We start from the raw sequence: 19,503 nt of genomic DNA on the forward strand, positions 1-19,503 counted from the left end.
ATGTTGGAGAGAGAAAAAGGGAGGGAGGGGGGGGGAGAGGGAGAGAGAGAGAGAGAGAGAGATGCAAAAATTTTAAGTGCATAAAGTGTATGGGCCCCCGCACAGACTTTTGCATAACGCATAACATAAATGCATAAGAAATTTAATTGGTTGAATTTCTCGTGCACTTTGCTTATGGACCAATCAATTTGCTTATGTATATACGTTATGCGTTATGCAAAAGCTGTGCGGCAGCTCTAGGGCCATCACACATAGGCCGGTATTCATAGTCAAATCTTATTTCAAGATCGTCTCAAGCAATGTCTTAAGATGCTAATACGGCTCTGTGATTGGTTGATGGCATCTTAAGACAGTACTTAAGATGATCTTAAATATAAGACCCGACTATGAATACCGGCCATAAAATGGCATAACCTGCATATGCATAGCATAAAGGCCCTCACACATGAATTGACATAACCATAACGTAAGGTTTTGACACGTCGGATTGGGCAACCATAACTGTAACCTGCCGTAACCGACTAATTTAAGTACGTGATTGGTCGAAACCTTACTGTTACGGTTATGTCAATTCATGTGTAAGGGCCTTTATGCTATGCTTATACAGCTTATGTTATTTCGTGTGTGATAGTCCTAAGCATGGAAGAATACAGGGGCTCGATTCTTGAATTCATTCGCAAGAGAAACGTATTCGCAAATTCTGTTCTTACAGAAAAATTGGAAATTTATTGGCTATCGTATGACTTTTAACCAATAAACTTGCAACTTTTCTGTTAGAGCGGGTATTTGCGCATACGTTTCTCTTGCAAATGAATTCAAGAATCGAGCCCCTGGGGCTCTATTCTTGAATTTATTCGCAAGAGAAACGTATTCGCAAATTCTGATCTTACAGAAAAGTTGGAAATTTATTGGCTATCGTATGGCTATTAATCAATAAACTTGCAAATTTTCTGTTAGAACGAGTACTTGCGTATATGTTTCTCTTGCGAATGAATTCAAGAATTGAGCCCCTGGTGTGCTCATACTCAAGACGAATTTCGAATTCGCGTACACTTAACCGGAAGTAAACGTTTTTTTAAATAATTGCTATATGTAATCGTTTATCATTTACTGTTCACAATTACAATAGAAATGAATTAGATTATTTGTAAATTCCATACGTTAATATCTCGATTATTTGTAGACCTAACCCAAGATAATATTGGATTTTTATGTTCATCTTGATCCCTTTTACCTTATTTTTACGAGCATTGACCCATGTGCGTTGGGACCATAGACCTTATAGATATGGACCGGCAATTGCCTACAGTTTGTGTATAGAAAACGGTGTCCAGAAGAGATGCGAGAGAGAAACAGACTTCTTTCTCTAAAGTTACCGGAAATAACTATCGCGCATGTCAGCACACATGCATACATATGTATATACATATATATACACACACATAAGTTAAAACACGTGACCAAAACGTATCCAATCATTGGATTTCAATGTATAATATGTACAAGCATGCGCGAAACATATTTCCGGACTCTTTAGAGAGAGAAGTATGGACACGGTTTCGCTTGGTATTGCCAGTCTATTGGTCTGTTCTTTCTATCTGCACTGTTGTACTGGTGAAATAAGTTAGAATGAAAAAAAATATACTTGTCTTACTTTAACTTATTGCACCGGTGCAACAGTGCAGCTAGAAAGAACAGACCACATATCTATAAGGTCTATGGTTGGGACACCCTGTAGATAAAAGTGCGCAATCCATGGGCAATCCATGTACTATGAAGACTAGAACCAGGAGACCATGGTGGAAGAATACAAGGTGTGCTCATAGCTCATACTCAAGACGAATTTCGGTACGGTTCTGCACAGTTTCCAGATGCGGCCATTTTAAAGAAAAAGAGAAAGAGAGAAGAAGATCCTTTCTCTCTTTCTCTCTTTCATTATTTCTGTTCCTATTGCTTGTTGCCTGGCATTGTGTTTAGGCCCTATAATGAAAAAGTTAGTCTCTTTATTTTTATCCCAACTATCACCTTCAATTATTTTCAACTCTAATAATTTGTAATTATTTAGAGTAAAGCCTTTTTCCGAATTATGGTCGGTATTCATAGGCCGATATTCATAGTCGAATCTTATATTTAAAATCATCTTAAGTACTGTCTTAAGATGCCATCAGCCAATCACAGAGCCGTATTAGCATCTTAAGACATTGCTTAGACTATCTTTAGGCTACATTCCAAAACGTCCTTTCCGAGGAAAATTTTACTCGATGTAATATAGGATACGTTACGTGTACTATATATTTTGAGTAAAATTTTCCTCGGAAAGGACGTTTTGGAATGTAGCCTTAAATAAGATTCGACTATGCTCTAGTTTACACCGAGCACTTGGTACGCATATTAAGTAGTGAAATTAAGCAGTGATCTTGGTACGCGTATCAAATAGTAAATAACTAATGAATGTGTTTAATCATCATCTATCATTGGCTGATCAGCTTAAATTCACTACTTAATACGCGTACCAAGTGCTCGGTGTAAACTAAAACTATGAATACCAGCCATAAGGCTGCGTTTCAATATTCACTGTCAGTACTGAAATTCTACAGTGTATGTGACGTAAACTATAGATTTCAATACTGGCAGTGAATATCGAAACGCAGCCTTAGTTCGGTCTCCTGGTTCTAATCTTTATAGGAAAAAGTTACATGATTGCTGCCCAGGGTATCGATCATGTAATTTTTCCCCTAGATTGGAAACGTGAAAAGTGAAAAGTTTCAAGTTACTGTCTCTTTCTATTCGTAAAGTTTCATGCACAAGTCTTGTGCGTTGTCGTGCGTTACGTTATGTACTATGCCTTATGCGTTATACTCTCGGGAAAAAATGTTTCATATAAAAACGTATATAAATTATGTATATAAAATATGTCTATATATGTTTATATAATATACAGTTTTCTTTTTTTTTGTAAAAGTTCTGTTTGATATAAAAAAATAATGGTCATACAGAAACTTATATAATTTAAAAAATAATTTTCGTATTGCTTAATTTTTTTAAAACAACTAAGTATGAAAAATTGTTCATATATAATCACGTATATATTCCGGAATATATATGATTATATATAGACAATTTTTCATATTTAGCTTTTTTAAAAAAAGCAATGCAAAAATTATTTTTTAAATTAGTTTCTGTCTTTTCAGTATTATTTTTTTATATCAAACAAAAATTTTACAAAAGAAAGAAAACTATAAACATATATGGACATATTTCATATATATTTTTTATGTTTTTATATGAAATTCATGTTATGTACTAGTACTATAATATATATCAATGAGAGATATTTAACTCTCCAATGGACGCAACTAATCTGTCAGATAAAGTGCCTCTTAATCTTTATTAAATGTCTAGTGAATAAGCGATATTTGTTAAACTCATTGTAATTTGATATTAATTTTGAATTAAATATTGAAGATTAAATGCTGTAAATATTGCACATTATTATTGCTGCATTATTGCTGTATTATATTGTAAAAATATTGAAGATTATAACGTGATAATTTTAAATTGCTGAAATATAAATTGCAAAATATTTATGTTTCAATATTTGTCTAATCTTTAACAAATATTATTTACGAATTATATTCTGACAAAACTGTTGCGTTATGGCGAATCATCTTAGCACAATCTTTATTTAATGTCATTATTGTGCAATGTTTGCAAAATCTTCCTATCGGGGTAAGTCTTAATTTAGTAACATGACGTTCACGATCTCAAATGACGAATTATTGACGTCTAGTGGACCTTAATTGCTACCTAGGTTTGCAATAATTTGTAAAGATAGAATTTTTCCTGATTAATTTGATAACATTATTTAAATTTGTAAAAATAAATAAATAATTTATTATTAAACTGTTAAAAAATATATACAAAAATATTTTAGTGGTTTGGTTATGTATAATTTATGAAAGAATTAAAAGATTTAACGTTTTTCCTATCGTTCAACTCAATGCTAATGACAAACATGATTAAGTCAGAAGTTGACTCATTGAATGCTTATCGCAGTTTGGTTATTTGACTAGGTTTTTTACCTAGTCTATAAAACTTTAGGTTTTAGCTTTAGTTCTAATTTTCCTTGTTACTTTAAGAGTCTTTTGTCAGTGTAATAACTAAAGAGTATTTATTTTATTTTTTACTTAAAAAAGAAAGATAAAAAAGTGGTATTTTAAGTCTTTTTTTATTGGAGAATAATTTGTATATTATAGATAAAAAGATTTTGATTTAAATTTTAATTAAAAATTTGAAATGTAATTTTAAAGTCACAAACACATAGTTTAAATATTTGGTGTTTGTTTTTGTATTTACAATATTCAAAATTTTAATCTTAGACTCGATGAATCTTGTTTCAACTGATCCACTGCTCTTTTTATTACTTGAGGGTCGGTTGTTCCAACTTCTTGGTAAACTTATCTACCAGGTAAGCATGTGCCTATCTTTATTTCTTTTCTTAAATAAATAAAGATAAACATATATTTACCTGATAAGTAAATTTACCAAGAAGTTGGAACAACCGACCCTCAATCCCAGACAACAAATTTACATCCATAGTACGTCCTTGAGACATCGCGCTAGTTATCCCGCGATTATAACGAGATTGTCTCATGGGATGCCCATAGGATAAAAAATGTCTACTGTCTTTACCGCAGTAGGACGATCTTGCTGACGTCCTAAAGACGTCCCTACGATAGCCCAAGATCTCCATAAGACATCAAGAGGATATTGAAATTTACATCCATAGTACATCCTTGGGACATCACGCTAGTTATCCCGCGATTGTAACGAGATCGTCTCATGGGATGCCCATACGATAAAAAATGTCCACTGCCTTTACCGCAGTAGGACGATCTTGCTGACGTTTTTAGGACGTCAACAAGATCGGCCTACTGCGATAAAAAAAAGCGGACATTTATGATCCTATAGGCATCCCATGAGACGATCTCGTGACAATCGCGGGATAACTAGCATGATGTCCCAAGGATGTACTATAGATGTAAATTTCAATGTCCTCTCGATGTCTTATGGAGATCTTGCTTAATTCTGCATCCGGAAAAAACGGTCACCCATCCAAGTGCGAACCATCGCCGACGTTGCTTGACTTTGAAGATCGTACGCATCTAACGCTTCGTGATGATCCATGAATACTTCATGTTTATCATTACATATTATTTTTTATAAATCATTTTAATAGATGTTGTAAGAAGGATGAAACATGTATAGTTAACTTACAATTTTTTTTTTATAAATAAATATAAAGTTTTACAGTTTTTTATTAATTTTACGTATGCGAAATAAGATGTGAAATATGATGAAAACTTATAAAAAGATCTGTGTTTGCTCTGTTTGGGTAAAATAAAATAAAAAAAATAAGAACTAGATGTCATTTTTTATAATTTTTAATATTGTTAATATATTGTTTCAATAAGTGTAATATTGTCGTAATTGTCACATTTTTATGTTCCTGAGAGCTCCTATGGACGTCCTCTGGAGAGTACGCTTTGCTCGTCTATTTGCTGTTACAACGGGATATTTTTAAACCGTCCCGCATTGAGCTTGAGTAGGACGAGATCTTACTGAGAACTCCTACGGATGTCCTCTGGAGAGTACGCTTTGCTCTATTCCCTGTTACAATGGGATATCTTTTAATCGTCCCGCATTGAGCTTGAGTAGGACGAGATTTTACTGAGAGCTCCTACGGATGTCCTCTGGAGAGTACGCTTTGCTCGTCTATTCCCTGTTACAACGGGATATCTTTAAACCATCCCGCATTGAGTAGGACGAGATCTTATTAAGAGCTCCTATGGATGTGCTCTGGAGAGTACGCTTTGCTCATCTTTCGCTGTTACAACGGGATATCTTTAAACCGTCCCGCATTGATTTTGCGTAGGACGAGATTTTACTGAGAGCTCTTATGGATGTCCTCTGGAGAGTACGCTTTGCTCGTCTATTCGCTGTTACAACGGGATATCTTTAAACCGTCCCGCATTGATCTTGCGTAGGACGAGATTTTACTGAGAGCTCTTATGGATGTCCTCTGGAGAGTACGCTTTGCTCGTTTATTCGTTGTTACAACGGGATATCTTTAAACCATTCCGCATTGATCTTGAGCAGAACGAGATCTTATTGAGAGCTCTTATGGATGTCCTCTGGAGAGTACGCTTTGCTCGTCTATTCGTTGTTACAACGGGATATCTTTAAACCATTCCGCATTGATCTTGAATAGGACGAGATTTTACTGAGAGCTCTTATGGATGTCCTCTGGAGAGTACGCTTTGCTCGTCTATTCGTTGTTACAACGGGATATCTTTAAACCGTCCCGCATTGATCTTGAGCAGAACGAGATCTTATTGAGAGCTCTTATGGATGTCCTCTGGAGAGTACGCTTTGCTCGTCTATTTGCTGTTACAACGGGATATCTTTAAACCGTCCCGCATTGATCTTGAATAGGACGAGATCTCATTGAGAGCTCTTATGGATATCCTCTGGAGAGTACGCTTTGCTCGTCTATTCGTTGTTACAACGGGATATCTTTAAACCGTCCCGCATTGATCTTGAGCAGAACGAGATCTTATTGAGAGCTCTTATGGATGTCCTCTGGAGAGTACGCTTTGCTCGTCTATTTGCTGTTACAACGGGATATCTTTAAACCGTCCCGCATTGATCTTGAGCAGGACGAGAGCTCTTACTGAGAGCTCCTATGGACAACCATAAGACGTTTTATCTTGCCAGGACAAAAATGGGATAAAATCGAGATGATCCCGGGATCAATTTTGCTGTGTGGGATGGAATATTTTCAAATACTTTATTGATTCGAACAATCATATTGTCACAAGTGTTGTTGGATAGTTATTCTATTAAAACATTACAATATTAAGTTTTAATGAATCAAAAATATCCATCAGAACAGACAATAGATCTCGCTCACATGACGTTACATCCTTATAAGATTCTTTTTTGTTAGAATACGTAAAAAATAATTATTGTGAATTTTCAATAATTTATAATTGCTGGTATCATTACCCACACAGCAAAATTGATCCCGGGATCATCTCGATTTTATCCCATTTTTGTCCTGGCAAGATAAAACGTCTTATGGTTGTCCATAGGAGCTCTCAGTAAGAGCTCTCGTCCTGCTCAAGATCAATGCGGGACGGTTTAAAGATATCCCGTTGTAACAGCAAATAGACGAGCAAAGCGTACTCTCCAGAGGACATCCATAAGAGCTCTCAATAAGATCTCGTTCTGCTCAAGATCAATGCGGGACGGTTTAAAGATATCCCGTTGTAACAACGAATAGACGAGCAAAGCGTACTCTCCAGAGGATATCCATAAGAGCTCTCAATGAGATCTCGTCCTATTCAAGATCAATGCGGGACGGTTTAAAGATATCCCGTTGTAACAGCAAATAGACGAGCAAAGCGTACTCTCCAGAGGACATCCATAAGAGCTCTCAATAAGATCTCGTTCTGCTCAAGATCAATGCGGGACGGTTTAAAGATATCCCGTTGTAACAACGAATAGACGAGCAAAGCGTACTCTCCAGAGGACATCCATAAGAGCTCTCAGTAAAATCTCGTCCTATTCAAGATCAATGCGGAATGGTTTAAAGATATCCCGTTGTAACAACGAATAGACGAGCAAAGCGTACTCTCCAGAGGACATCCATAAGAGCTCTCAATAAGATCTCGTTCTGCTCAAGATCAATGCGGAATGGTTTAAAGATATCCCGTTGTAACAACGAATAAACGAGCAAAGCGTACTCTCCAGAGGACATCCATAAGAGCTCTCAGTAAAATCTCGTCCTACGCAAGATCAATGCGGGACGGTTTAAAGATATCCCGTTGTAACAGCGAATAGACGAGCAAAGCGTACTCTCCAGAGGACATCCATAAGAGCTCTCAGTAAAATCTCGTCCTACGCAAAATCAATGCGGGACGGTTTAAAGATATCCCGTTGTAACAGCGAAAGATGAGCAAAGCGTACTCTCCAGAGCACATCCATAGGAGCTCTTAATAAGATCTCGTCCTACTCAATGCGGGATGGTTTAAAGATATCCCGTTGTAACAGGGAATAGACGAGCAAAGCGTACTCTCCAGAGGACATCCGTAGGAGCTCTCAGTAAAATCTCGTCCTACTCAAGCTCAATGCGGGACGATTAAAAGATATCCCATTGTAACAGGGAATAGAGCAAAGCGTACTCTCCAGAGGACATCCGTAGGAGTTCTCAGTAAGATCTCGTCCTACTCAAGCTCAATGCGGGACGGTTTAAAAATATCCCGTTGTAACAGCAAATAGACGAGCAAAGCGTACTCTCCAGAGGACGTCCATAGGAGCTCTCAGGAACATAAAAATGTGACAATTACGACAATATTACACTTATTGAAACAATATATTAACAATATTAAAAATTATAAAAAATGACATCTAGTTCTTATTTTTTTTATTTTATTTTACCCAAACAGAGCAAACACAGATCTTTTTATAAGTTTTCATCATATTTCACATCTTATTTCGCATACGTAAAATTAATAAAAAACTGTAAAACTTTATATTTATTTATAAAAAAAAAATTGTAAGTTAACTATACATGTTTCATCCTTCTTACAACATCTATTAAAATGATTTATAAAAAATAATATGTAATGATAAACATGAAGTATTCATGGATCATCACGAAGCGTTAGATGCGTACGATCTTCAAAGTCAAGCAACGTCGGCGATGGTTCGCACTTGGATGGGTGACCGTTTTTTCCGGATGCAGAATTAAGCAAGATCTCCATAAGACATCGAGAGGACATTGAAATTTACATCTATAGTACATCCTTGGGACATCATGCTAGTTATCCCGCGATTGTCACGAGATCGTCTCATGGGATGCCTATAGGATCATAAATGTCCGCTTTTTTTTATCGCAGTAGGCCGATCTTGTTGACGTCCTAAAAACGTCAGCAAGATCGTCCTACTGCGGTAAAGGCAGTGGACATTTTTTATCGTATGGGCATCCCATGAGACGATCTCGTTACAATCGCGGGATAACTAGCGTGATGTCCCAAGGATGTACTATGGATGTAAATTTCAATATCCTCTTGATGTCTTATGGAGATCTTGGGCTATCGTAGGGACGTCTTTAGGACGTCAGCAAGATCGTCCTACTGCGGTAAAGACAGTAGACATTTTTTATCCTATGGGCATCCCATGAGACAATCTCGTTATAATCGCGGGATAACTAGCGCGATGTCTCAAGGACGTACTATGGATGTAAATTTGTTGTCTGGGTATAATACTTGAAAATATTCTGTTAGAAGTACTAAAAAAGCAATAGATAAATTGAAACACAAAATTCATCTATGCCGTCAAGTGCAAGATAAAAATTTTGAACATTTATACTAGATATATTAAGAAAAAGATAAAACCGTTATCTATCCCTTATGGAAAAATACTATTCAACTTGACGAAAAAAATTATTGAAATTAATAGTGAACACTATTGAAAGCGAATAATTTTCCAATACTTTCAATAGTTTTTTCGCGAGGTTAATAGTATTTTTCCATTAAGGATAATTCGGGCGATATATCATTACAACCGAATCATTACTTCAATCGTTCTCGAACAAGAAAAAAAGTAAATTACTTTTTTAGAAAAAAGTCGATCCTTTTGTGAAAGAAAAAATGTATATATGTTTATATAATAGGAAAGAGTTGACCAAAATATAACAAAGTTTATGCCAAACAAAAAAGATGTTAAGTTTTTTATGCTATGTAGTTTCTTTAATTACGAGAACTAAAATTCCGCCGCGTCTGGCATGTAGATGTAGAAAAATACAATATTATTTTTCACAATATTTTCAAAATTTGCTGCAACATTGCTGAAACAGAATTGCAAAAATCTTTTCAATTTTTTGTTACATTGTACTACAATATGCAATATTAGAACATTATTAATTATTACAAGAATAATATAGCGGCAAACTTGTGGTGTGCTGTATGGAAAAATTATTAATCTAACTTACTTAACTAAAGAAATATTTATCAACAGATTACGAAATGAAGTTCAGCTACGTAATATTTATTTGTCCTTTAATCATAGTATCGGCCATAGCAACGATGAAATTTGTAAGTAATATATACTATGTTATAGTTTATATTTCCATTTTATAGTGCATTATATCACACATTTTTATTACTATTACAGCATCTATTTTATTACATAAATTATGTTCACAAAAAAGCAAATTAATTTTAAATTTAGTAACATATTATCTAAAATTGTTTTTCAAAGATATATAAGATATCACTTACCATTCTTCTTTCAAATAAATTGTAAGAAAAATTGTTAGATATAAAATGCATATCTCTATTTTTATAAATATTTATTTATATTCTTTGAAGCACATATTTTTTCTTACATACAAATTTCTTGAAACTTGACATGCAGAGGGTTTTGGAGATCACCGATTATGAAATATGGAGTTTATAGATTTTAAAAATTTGCAAAAGATAGCAAATCTAATATTGCATTAAAAATGCAAAAAACTTAGTATACAAGGACTTTTGGAGCCACAAATTAAAAATATAGAGAAATTAACTTATAAGTACAGTGTTGTGCAATTAACAAATAAGTACAGCGATGTCGCAAAAATATAGTTTACATAAATTATCGCAGGTTACAAAATCAAAATTTTTCTGACTTTGTCTGAATCGTCACATTAAGTCAATTGTTGAAAATTTTGAAATGTCTTCTTTTATCGAATTCAGTCATTTAAAATCTTATTTTTGGGTATAAAAAAGCTTTCTCAGCACGAGTGAAGAGAACCCTATATACTGAAAAAAATCATGTCACGAAATCACATAACGAAATTACGTAACAAATCACGTAATTAATGACGACCAAACACGTAACAAAATGTTTTAAATTGTTACCTGCTTTTTAAAAATCATGTGATTTGAAAAATTACATAATTTTCTTTAAAATCATGTATTTTTTCAAATCACATGCTTTTTAAAAATCAGGTAACAATTTGAAACATTTTGTTACATGTTTGGTCGTCATTAATTACGTGATTTGTTACGTAACTTCGTTATGTGATTTCATGACGTGATTTTTTTCAGTAGGGAAGTGCTTACCTTTGGTTCGTGCGTCCATCCGCACAAAAAAAAAAGGTAATTTGCATGTGTACACCGTATTTTTTGTTACTAATATGTTGAAGTGTGTTTTTTGAGTGTTCTTAGATTCTCACTAATTGATAGGTTAGCCGACGTATAAAGACTGACGAATTTGTTGGCACGTAGTTTATATAAACTGGGAATATTAAATTAATAGAAAAATTATAATCAACACTAAAGTTTAGCTGCAAACCATTTAAGCTTACTCAACTTTATTGATTTAATAACATTTTAAAAGGTATATATGACATATGTGATTATGTTTCAAAGAAAGTTTTACAAAATTTTTATAGAAAGTACATTGTAATAATTATATGAAATACAAGTTTTGAGCTATTAAACCATACTAAAATTTATTTAAACTTTTTGTTTTACGATATGTAAATTTAAACATTTCATACAATTAAGATAAAAGCGTACTTAGCAATATTATCTCAATTTCTGAAATTTTAAACATATGTTGCATACTGCATGCATATTCTTTTATGCCTTAACATTCTATTTTAAGTCTTTCTTTTTTTATTCAAGATTTTTCATTAAATGTGTATCATTTAGACTTAATAATTTGTGTTAAAAATTAAGAAACAAAATTTTTCTATTACTTTTTATTATTATAAAAAACAATAATTATGCTGAAGAAACACGTACTGATCAACTCTTTATTTCTTAATGATTAGTGTTTTTGTAAGATTTTTTACACTAAAAAAGAATATACTTTTCAAAAAATTTTACTATTTTTTAATTTTTAAAAACTTAATAAAAGAAAAAAAAGATTTTTATAAAATTATAACATTGACAGTTAAATTTAAAAAAAATTTTGTTGAAATGCATTTTAATTCGTTTTAATATGATTTTTTTCTTGCAATTTCAATACAGCTCTTTTCTCATGTGTACGGCGTTCAATAAAACAACAACATTAACAATATTTATTAAAGTTGTAAAAAAGTTAATTTTTTGTAAATTATTGTATTTTTTAGTTCAATAAAATGAGCAATATGTTCTGTAAACTTGCAATAAGAAAATATATTAATAAAAGAAATTTTAATAAAAAATTTTAATAGAAAAAGTATATACAATTATGAGAAAAAATTTTTAGATGTCAAGAGAGCTAGGATTGAAGAAACTAAAGCTAAGGTAGGGAATTAGACCAATAAAATTTGAGGAAGAGATGAAAGGCATGGAGGAAAATAGAATGTGGATAAATTAAGTTATTTTGAATAGAAACTAATGGAGTAATGAAATCAATGACCAGAAGGAAATGACGAGGAAAAGGACACAATAAAGGAATTGATGGGTAGAGAAAAAAATATACAAAAATAAAAGGAGAAAAACAAATTAAGAAATCTGTGGTACAATAATAGATAAAGAAAGGAAAATTGATAGAATAGAAGCAAAATGCAAATATTTAATGAAGGAGAAATTAATAAAGAGACAGGACGGGGTGTGTTAATCAAGATGAGAGAATATGAAAGAGAATAATATACATATAAGTATTGGTTAAAGAAAATAAAAAGAATGTATATATTTTACAGAAAAGCGAAAGACGAGTTAACATATTTTCAACTGTGTTTAAACTTGCCATGAATAACAACAAATCAGTGATTTAGTTTGACCAATCTGGCATCTTTTTTATTTGAGTTAATTTGACACATTTCGGCCAGACGTTTTCTGGCCCTTATCAAGTGTGAATCTACATACTTGATAAAAGTAGCATAAATATTACCAATATTAATCAACATAGCTCCGAGAATCCGTAATAGAAATACAATATGTGACTACTAATTAACTTACATTGAAAATCGCAGTACAACACAGAAATATAAAAAAAATATATAAAATGTCAAATGTTTTTTTGACAGCAGAAAGGAAGATAGATCGAGGAAGTTTAAGATAAAATGTTTAAGTTTAAGATCGTTATCTTTCTGTAAATTAATAGTATTATTAAATTTTTTAATGAGAAATTTCTGCGATCTCTTTCTTCTGTGTCTTTCTTTGTGTAATATATTAGGCTTGAGCCAGTCAAAATCATGATTGATATGAAATTCTGGAGAAGATGGTGGTCAGCAAAAATTTAACTGGGAGAATAAAGAGGATATATATATATACGCAGACACAAGGTCAGTGGCGAAAATAAAGAATGGATTAACGGAAGATATTGTATTAACGGTAGTGTTTGCAACAGAAATTAAAGGGAGTCAGACGGGGATATATATGTGCTGAGTCCGAATCTATTTAATTTATATATTGTGAATAGATAAATGTCTAACGAAAAGAGGAAATGGCAAATTAACTCTCAAACGTCACACTGGGTTATAAATGTATCGCAAGTTGTTTCCCAAGCATTCTGGATTGAAAATGGATTTAAATCAATATTGTATCATCTCTTCGTTTTTTGTGACAAAGACGATGATATAATCCACGTTTGAAAAAAATAAGTTTACCTTTCTAGACCGGGTCAAGATTAGGGAAAGAATTTGATCATTAACGTATGCGGATTAATATTCTTAAAAGGTTAGAGAAAATTCAGACATTCAAATACTTGAGATTTACATTTAATTGGAAAGGAAGGAGAAAATATTTAAAAAATTATGGAAAGAAAAAAACATAGGAAAAACAAAGAGGTCAGGATAGAGAATACAGGATTAATTATATTAGAACTAGGTAGAGGAAATATTATATAGTGGATAGGTTGAAAATAAAAATAACTTGCCTACATTAAGACAGAGAGTTTGATTAATTGTGTCTGTGTATAGTATATGTTGCCTTCTTGGCAATATAAAACTTAAAAGAATAAAGATTATTATTTTAATTCTGCAAAAACAACTAGACAATTCAACAACATTCAATAATAAGTATAAAGTTGACATAATCTTTTAACTTGCCTTTTTCAGACTCATTCAACCTTCGGGTCTTGTAATCCAGAGGAATGGATTATAATGAATATAACACTCCAGATGATTAATGGAACAAAAATGATTACATGTAACATTACTTACAAAGAGGTACAAAATTCTTAATAATTAAATACACGGAAAGGATTTTTTCTTAAGATTTAACTGCAAAATCAAAGTAACAATTTAATATTAATTTAATTAAAATAATTTTTATTAATATATGTAAATTTAACAAACATTTTAAAAGTTATTATATTAATTAATGTAATAACATTAAATATTATAAATATTAAAGTGAAATTCTGTGTTCAATAAATTGAATAAATTAAAAAATATATTAAAAAATGTTTATGAATATGTTTTAATTATTGGTCAGCATAATAAGACTATTTTCGTCAAATTACGATTAAAAGCCGCAAAAAAGTTTTTTGTATGATCAAATTTTCAAAAATCTGTAGTGAGAGCGTTTAGATAAATAAAAACACACAAATCACACAAATAACTTTTTTTATGGCTTCTAATCGTAATTTGACGAATATAGTCTCCTCAATCTATTCTGAACTGAGGTATGCTATTCATTTGTACGTATAAATTACATAATTTGTATTTTAAACCAAATATTTTTATGAACAAGAATAAACGAATGACTACATTATCGACCTCGATCAAGTTTGACGGACAGTTTAGTATCCTTTTAAGGGTAATGCTTTGAAATGATAATAGGACAAGAAAAAAATTTTAATTTGATTAAATGCTGTAGTTGATTAAATAAGAGCCGGGAATTAAGATTGTTTATCTAATTAGAGATTTTTTAAAAATAAGTTTATTAAAAAAATTATTAACAACTTTTTTCCTAAATATTAATAATAATTGAGAAAGTGATTTTATATTACAATAATTACAAAAAATTTAAAAACTGTAAAAAATTTTCTGAAATTTTATTAATATATATATATATATGTGTTTGTGAAATATTTAATTTTTCAAAGTTGACTTGTAAAGTCATTTGTGCATATCATTAACAAGATTTCATATGTATTTTTTTTATAGATTTGAAAATCTTTTTCTAAAATTAAAGTACATGTATTAATATCGATCGTCATATAAACTGGATTTTATACCGAGAATAAAAAATGTTTTTTAGACTGCTCATTTTCTAACGTAATAATTGCATAAAAAGTTAAAGAAACTAATCTTTTTTTCTAGATTTTTAATCTTAGTTTGAATGGCACGATATTCGTATATGTTATCCCTAGAGAAATACGGTTTTATTTTAGACATATATATCATAGATTTTGTATACTATGCAAATATTGTCATTAAGTGGCACTTTACTTATCAAAAATAATTTTTTTTTTTGTTTTTAATATAAACGCGACCGTATTCCTCTAGATTTTTATGCGCATTTTAGCTCTGTAAAAGAGTTTTGCAATTCTATAAAGCCAAATAAAAGATTAGTTTATTTTCGATTTCTCAAACTCTCAAAATAAGCGTTTGTTTCACCGATGATCTCCTTGTTCGATGCAAAATTATGTTTTTTAGAAAGCCATTTTTCATGTTGAGAGAGAGAGAGAGAGAGAGAGAGAGAGAGAGAGAGAGAGAGAGAGAGAGAGAGAGAGAGAGAGAGAGAGAGAGAGAGAGAGAGAGAGAAGCCACAAGAGACCAAATGCGGAAAATAAAATAAGGGAAGCGTTCGTAGCACAATTCAAACGATAACTTTTTATCACGGAATTCACTTTTTTCTATTGTAGCAAAAAATACAAACTTATATTAAAACTTAACTATTTGATAGATTTACTTGAAGCTTCTTATGTATACCTACACAAATGTTAGAAATAATATGAAACTTGCGATCTGAATCTTATCTCTTAACAAAGTAACTGATTTAATTATTAATCACCCTACGTACCTTTGGAAAATTTTAGAAAAATTTTAGTAAGATAATACTTTGAAATCTATATTATTCTATGATTTTGAGGTGTCCCAACTGTCATAATTTAAATGTAAATTAAAAAAATAATTCTGTTCTTATTTTTATATAAAAATAGAACACGATTATAAATACATAATATATAATCAAAATTTTGACTTAATAAGTATACAAAATAATTTTAAATTTAAAATATTATTTACATATTAAATATTTATCGTAAAATAAAATGTATGGGTATTTTTATGATAAAATATATTTTAGGCGGACAATTCTACAGGACAAGTATACAGGATACATATTATGATAGATAATTACATAAACCGTACAGTGTGTACTGGAGAACCAACAATATGGATTGACAATATCAACTGTAATAACCAAAACCACACGGAATCAGGCATGGACGTTTGTAAAATTGCAAATGTAATTATGTTTTTTATAATTATTAACTATTATAATACACACACACGCACACACACACAAAATATATATAAAATGTATTAATTCGAATCAAAGCATAAAAATATATTCAATTGTTGTACTACAAATGTGAATTTTAAATCCAAATTTATAGGCTTATATTTCTATGCAATTACAAATTAAAAAACTTTTTTTGTAAAATTAAATCATACACGGTATTATAGTTGTATAACTTCGTTGAATATTATTTCAACGAAGTAAATTGTCAACATTGTATTTGTGCATGTTCCGATTCTGGGCATGTATTATGGAACTGTTCGAAATAAATTCTCTTTTTCCTAAATAAGTGTTCATCAGTAGCTCGTTGCAAAAACACGAACGAGGAGGAAGAAAGAGCTAGTAGGCATCAACAATAAAATTGGAAATATGTAACTAAATTTCAGCTGATTTAAACGATTAGACCTGAGATTCTTGAATTTGTGTAGATCGTGATTCATTTTTTAAAATAACAAATTGGCGTTCGTGATCTAGCTGTAAGAATGATAAAAAAAGCGACCGAAGAGTAAATTGAGTATTTACTTACATCACTCCTTCTACTCTTTAATTTTATATAAATCTTTATATTTTTAAAAATATAAGGTACAAAAGTGTGAAGGAAGCGCTTATTTTCTATTGATGGAATTTTTGATGTATTTAATGTATTTAATGTATTTAAACAAATTGTTATGTACAACCATTATAATTTCTTAAAAAATTTGGTTTATTCCTACCTAAAAATTCTTCGCAGATTACTAGTGGTAATTATTTAAAAACTTGTATAAATATTATAAAAAATATTACTTTATTATTGCCACAATTTAAGATGTACAAATTATTTAAAATAAAAAATTTTTATCTACAAAACTGTTTTTCTCCAATCTAAAAGTTAAAAAAGTTGATTTGTTTTGTAAAAAATTCGAGTTCTCCGTTTTTTTTCGAAATATTTTCTTAACTAAACAATGAAAAAGTTAATTTTTTATTTAATTGTAAGTTGAGTAAAAAAGTTGTAAATATCTTTTAAGAATTTTGAATTAATTGAAGTAAAATCAAATAAATTATCGTGATAACAATTTTGAAAAATATTATTTAAAAAGAGCGCGTTAAAATTTTTTTGTAAAATAGTTATTAGTTATATACGTTAATTTATACATTAATTTACAGATAAACATTTTTGCAAGTTTCTAATCTTTGTTTTGATCTTTTTCTTAAGGTCCGAATTATTGTATACATACATATTAAATATATGTATAATAAAAATATTAACCGACATTTTTGAAACTCAAAAGCGAGAATATCCTTTTAAGATCGCTTTATACAATTAAAAATTTACAATAGAATTTTTGAAGTAAAAAATATACACTAATAATATAAAACAAAATTTTCTTCTGTCCAAATTTTTACTTTAAATGCATTTTAGTTTCAAAGTTTAATAAATGTTTTTATTTCACAGGAATTGGGATATATGGAAAAACAGACAGAATGGTTTCAACACCGATATGGAATATCTTCTGGAGATACACGTTATAATTTGATATTTTGTATAAATATATATAATGACGACTTATCATGGTACACATCATAAATAATTCTTAGGATTATTTTTCTAAGCATATGTTATTTTCTGTAATGTAATTTAATTTAACATAATTTAATTAAAACAGTAACCAAATATTATGTTGATAAAATCTAACAAATAGAGATAGAAATAGAAAAAAAGCAAGATCTTTTTTTAGTCAACATGGAGTCAATGTTAATGAATTTTTTTTCTTGGATAAAATAGAAAATATGAATATATAATTTATTGTTAAAAATTATCGCAGTTTATTTCTGTTTGCTAAACATAATATAAATTCAACTCCTGACAATAGTCCGATTTTGTTATATTGCCATTGCAGCTTTTTAAATAATAATCTATAATATCTACGCAATGATAATATAATAATTGAATTGTCATTAAGAGTTACAAAAAGTTGGATATTTGAACTAAAAGTTAAAGGGATTCCAAAACCGTTTGTTTTACCGACATTTCAAAAATAAAATAATTTTTTAATTGGCTTTATAGAATTACAAGTTTTTTGACAGAATTAAAGTCCGCACAAAAATCTAGAAAATCGAGTTCATATTAAAATTAAAAATTTTTTTTTTTCTTGTGCGTTAGAACTTGATAATATTTGCTTATATAAAATCTATGATACATATATATGTACAAAATAAAACCGTATTCCTGTAGAGATAACGTGTATGTATGAACAATATCCTACATATCAAACTAAGATTAAAAGCTTAGAAAAAAATTAGCTTATAGTTGCAAATCCAGATACAGAGTGTTAAAAAAAACAGTCTAAAAATTTTTTTATTCTTGGTATAAAATCCAGTGCATAGATATTAATCCAGTTCACTGATATTAATACGTGTATTTTAATTCTAAAAAAAATTTTTCAAATTTATGAAAGAAATACAAAATTTTGTTAATGATGTGCACGAATAACATTATCGACCCCGATCAAGACGGAGATTTAACATCCCCTTAACTCATTGATATTATTAAGTTCTGTAAAATGTCATATAAATATAAATAAATAAATAAATGTATGCGTGTGTGTCATTCTTTGAATGTATGTGCGTTTTCATTATATTTTGATTGATACGTCATTCTGAGGACTCAAGAGTGTGAACGAATAAAAATGTATAGAGATAATTCTTTGTATTTTGGAAACTTTATTCTGTCAGCTAAACTTGAAAAGATAGATTATTTGCAGAGTCTGCTGACACACAGAAATATAATAAAAATATAATAGAATCTATTGACATTCTATATCAGCAGACTGGCAGCAATCGAGCGAATCTGCCAATAGGACTTGACATTAAATTGATAGTAAAAAACGAGCAGAATCTGCACGACAGTAATCTAACAAAAGATTGGTAGCAGAAATGCAATAAAATTATCAGATATTATAAAGTCTGTTTGAAATCTGTTGCCTTTTTAGCACTATTTCATGGCAGCAGA

General features: G+C 30.5%; 1 protein-coding gene across 4 annotated transcripts; it reads left to right on the forward strand.

The window, feature by feature from the left end:
• Positions 1-1,740: 1,740 nt before the first annotated feature.
• LOC105832404 lies at positions 1,741-19,101 on the forward strand. Of its 4 annotated transcripts, none has more exons than XM_028190391.2 (5): positions 3,579-3,729; positions 10,084-10,160; positions 14,102-14,212; positions 16,299-16,460; positions 17,947-19,101. In XM_028190391.2, exons 1-5 carry the CDS (start codon positions 3,705-3,707, stop codon positions 18,076-18,078), a joined length of 507 nt encoding a protein of 168 aa, XP_028046192.2. In that variant the 5' UTR covers positions 3,579-3,704; the 3' UTR covers positions 18,079-19,101. The 4 variants fall into 4 exon arrangements, with proteins under 4 accessions (XP_036139640.1, XP_036139641.1, XP_028046192.2 ...); XM_012673316.3 differs by lacking the exon at positions 3,579-3,729 and adding an exon at positions 4,112-4,167; XM_036283747.1 differs by lacking the exons at positions 3,579-3,729; positions 10,084-10,160 and adding an exon at positions 1,741-1,848.
• The last annotated feature ends 402 nt before the right edge of the window (positions 19,102-19,503 follow it).

The sequence above is a fragment of the Monomorium pharaonis genome, chromosome 3 (genome assembly GCF_013373865.1).
Source record: "Monomorium pharaonis isolate MP-MQ-018 chromosome 3, ASM1337386v2, whole genome shotgun sequence".
Classification (NCBI taxonomy): domain Eukaryota; kingdom Metazoa; phylum Arthropoda; class Insecta; order Hymenoptera; family Formicidae; genus Monomorium; species Monomorium pharaonis.

Excerpts from the sequence above, each read along its gene's own strand:
- LOC105832404 (XM_028190391.2), top strand. The coding sequence starts at position 3,705 with ATGTTTGCAAAATCTTCCTATCGGG. Across the intron at positions 10,161-14,101 it reads CCATAGCAACGATGAAATTT|ACTCATTCAACCTTCGGGTC; the intron begins GTAAGTAATATA and ends TGCCTTTTTCAG. Across the intron at positions 16,461-17,946 it reads ACGTTTGTAAAATTGCAAAT|GAATTGGGATATATGGAAAA; the intron begins GTAATTATGTTT and ends TTTATTTCACAG.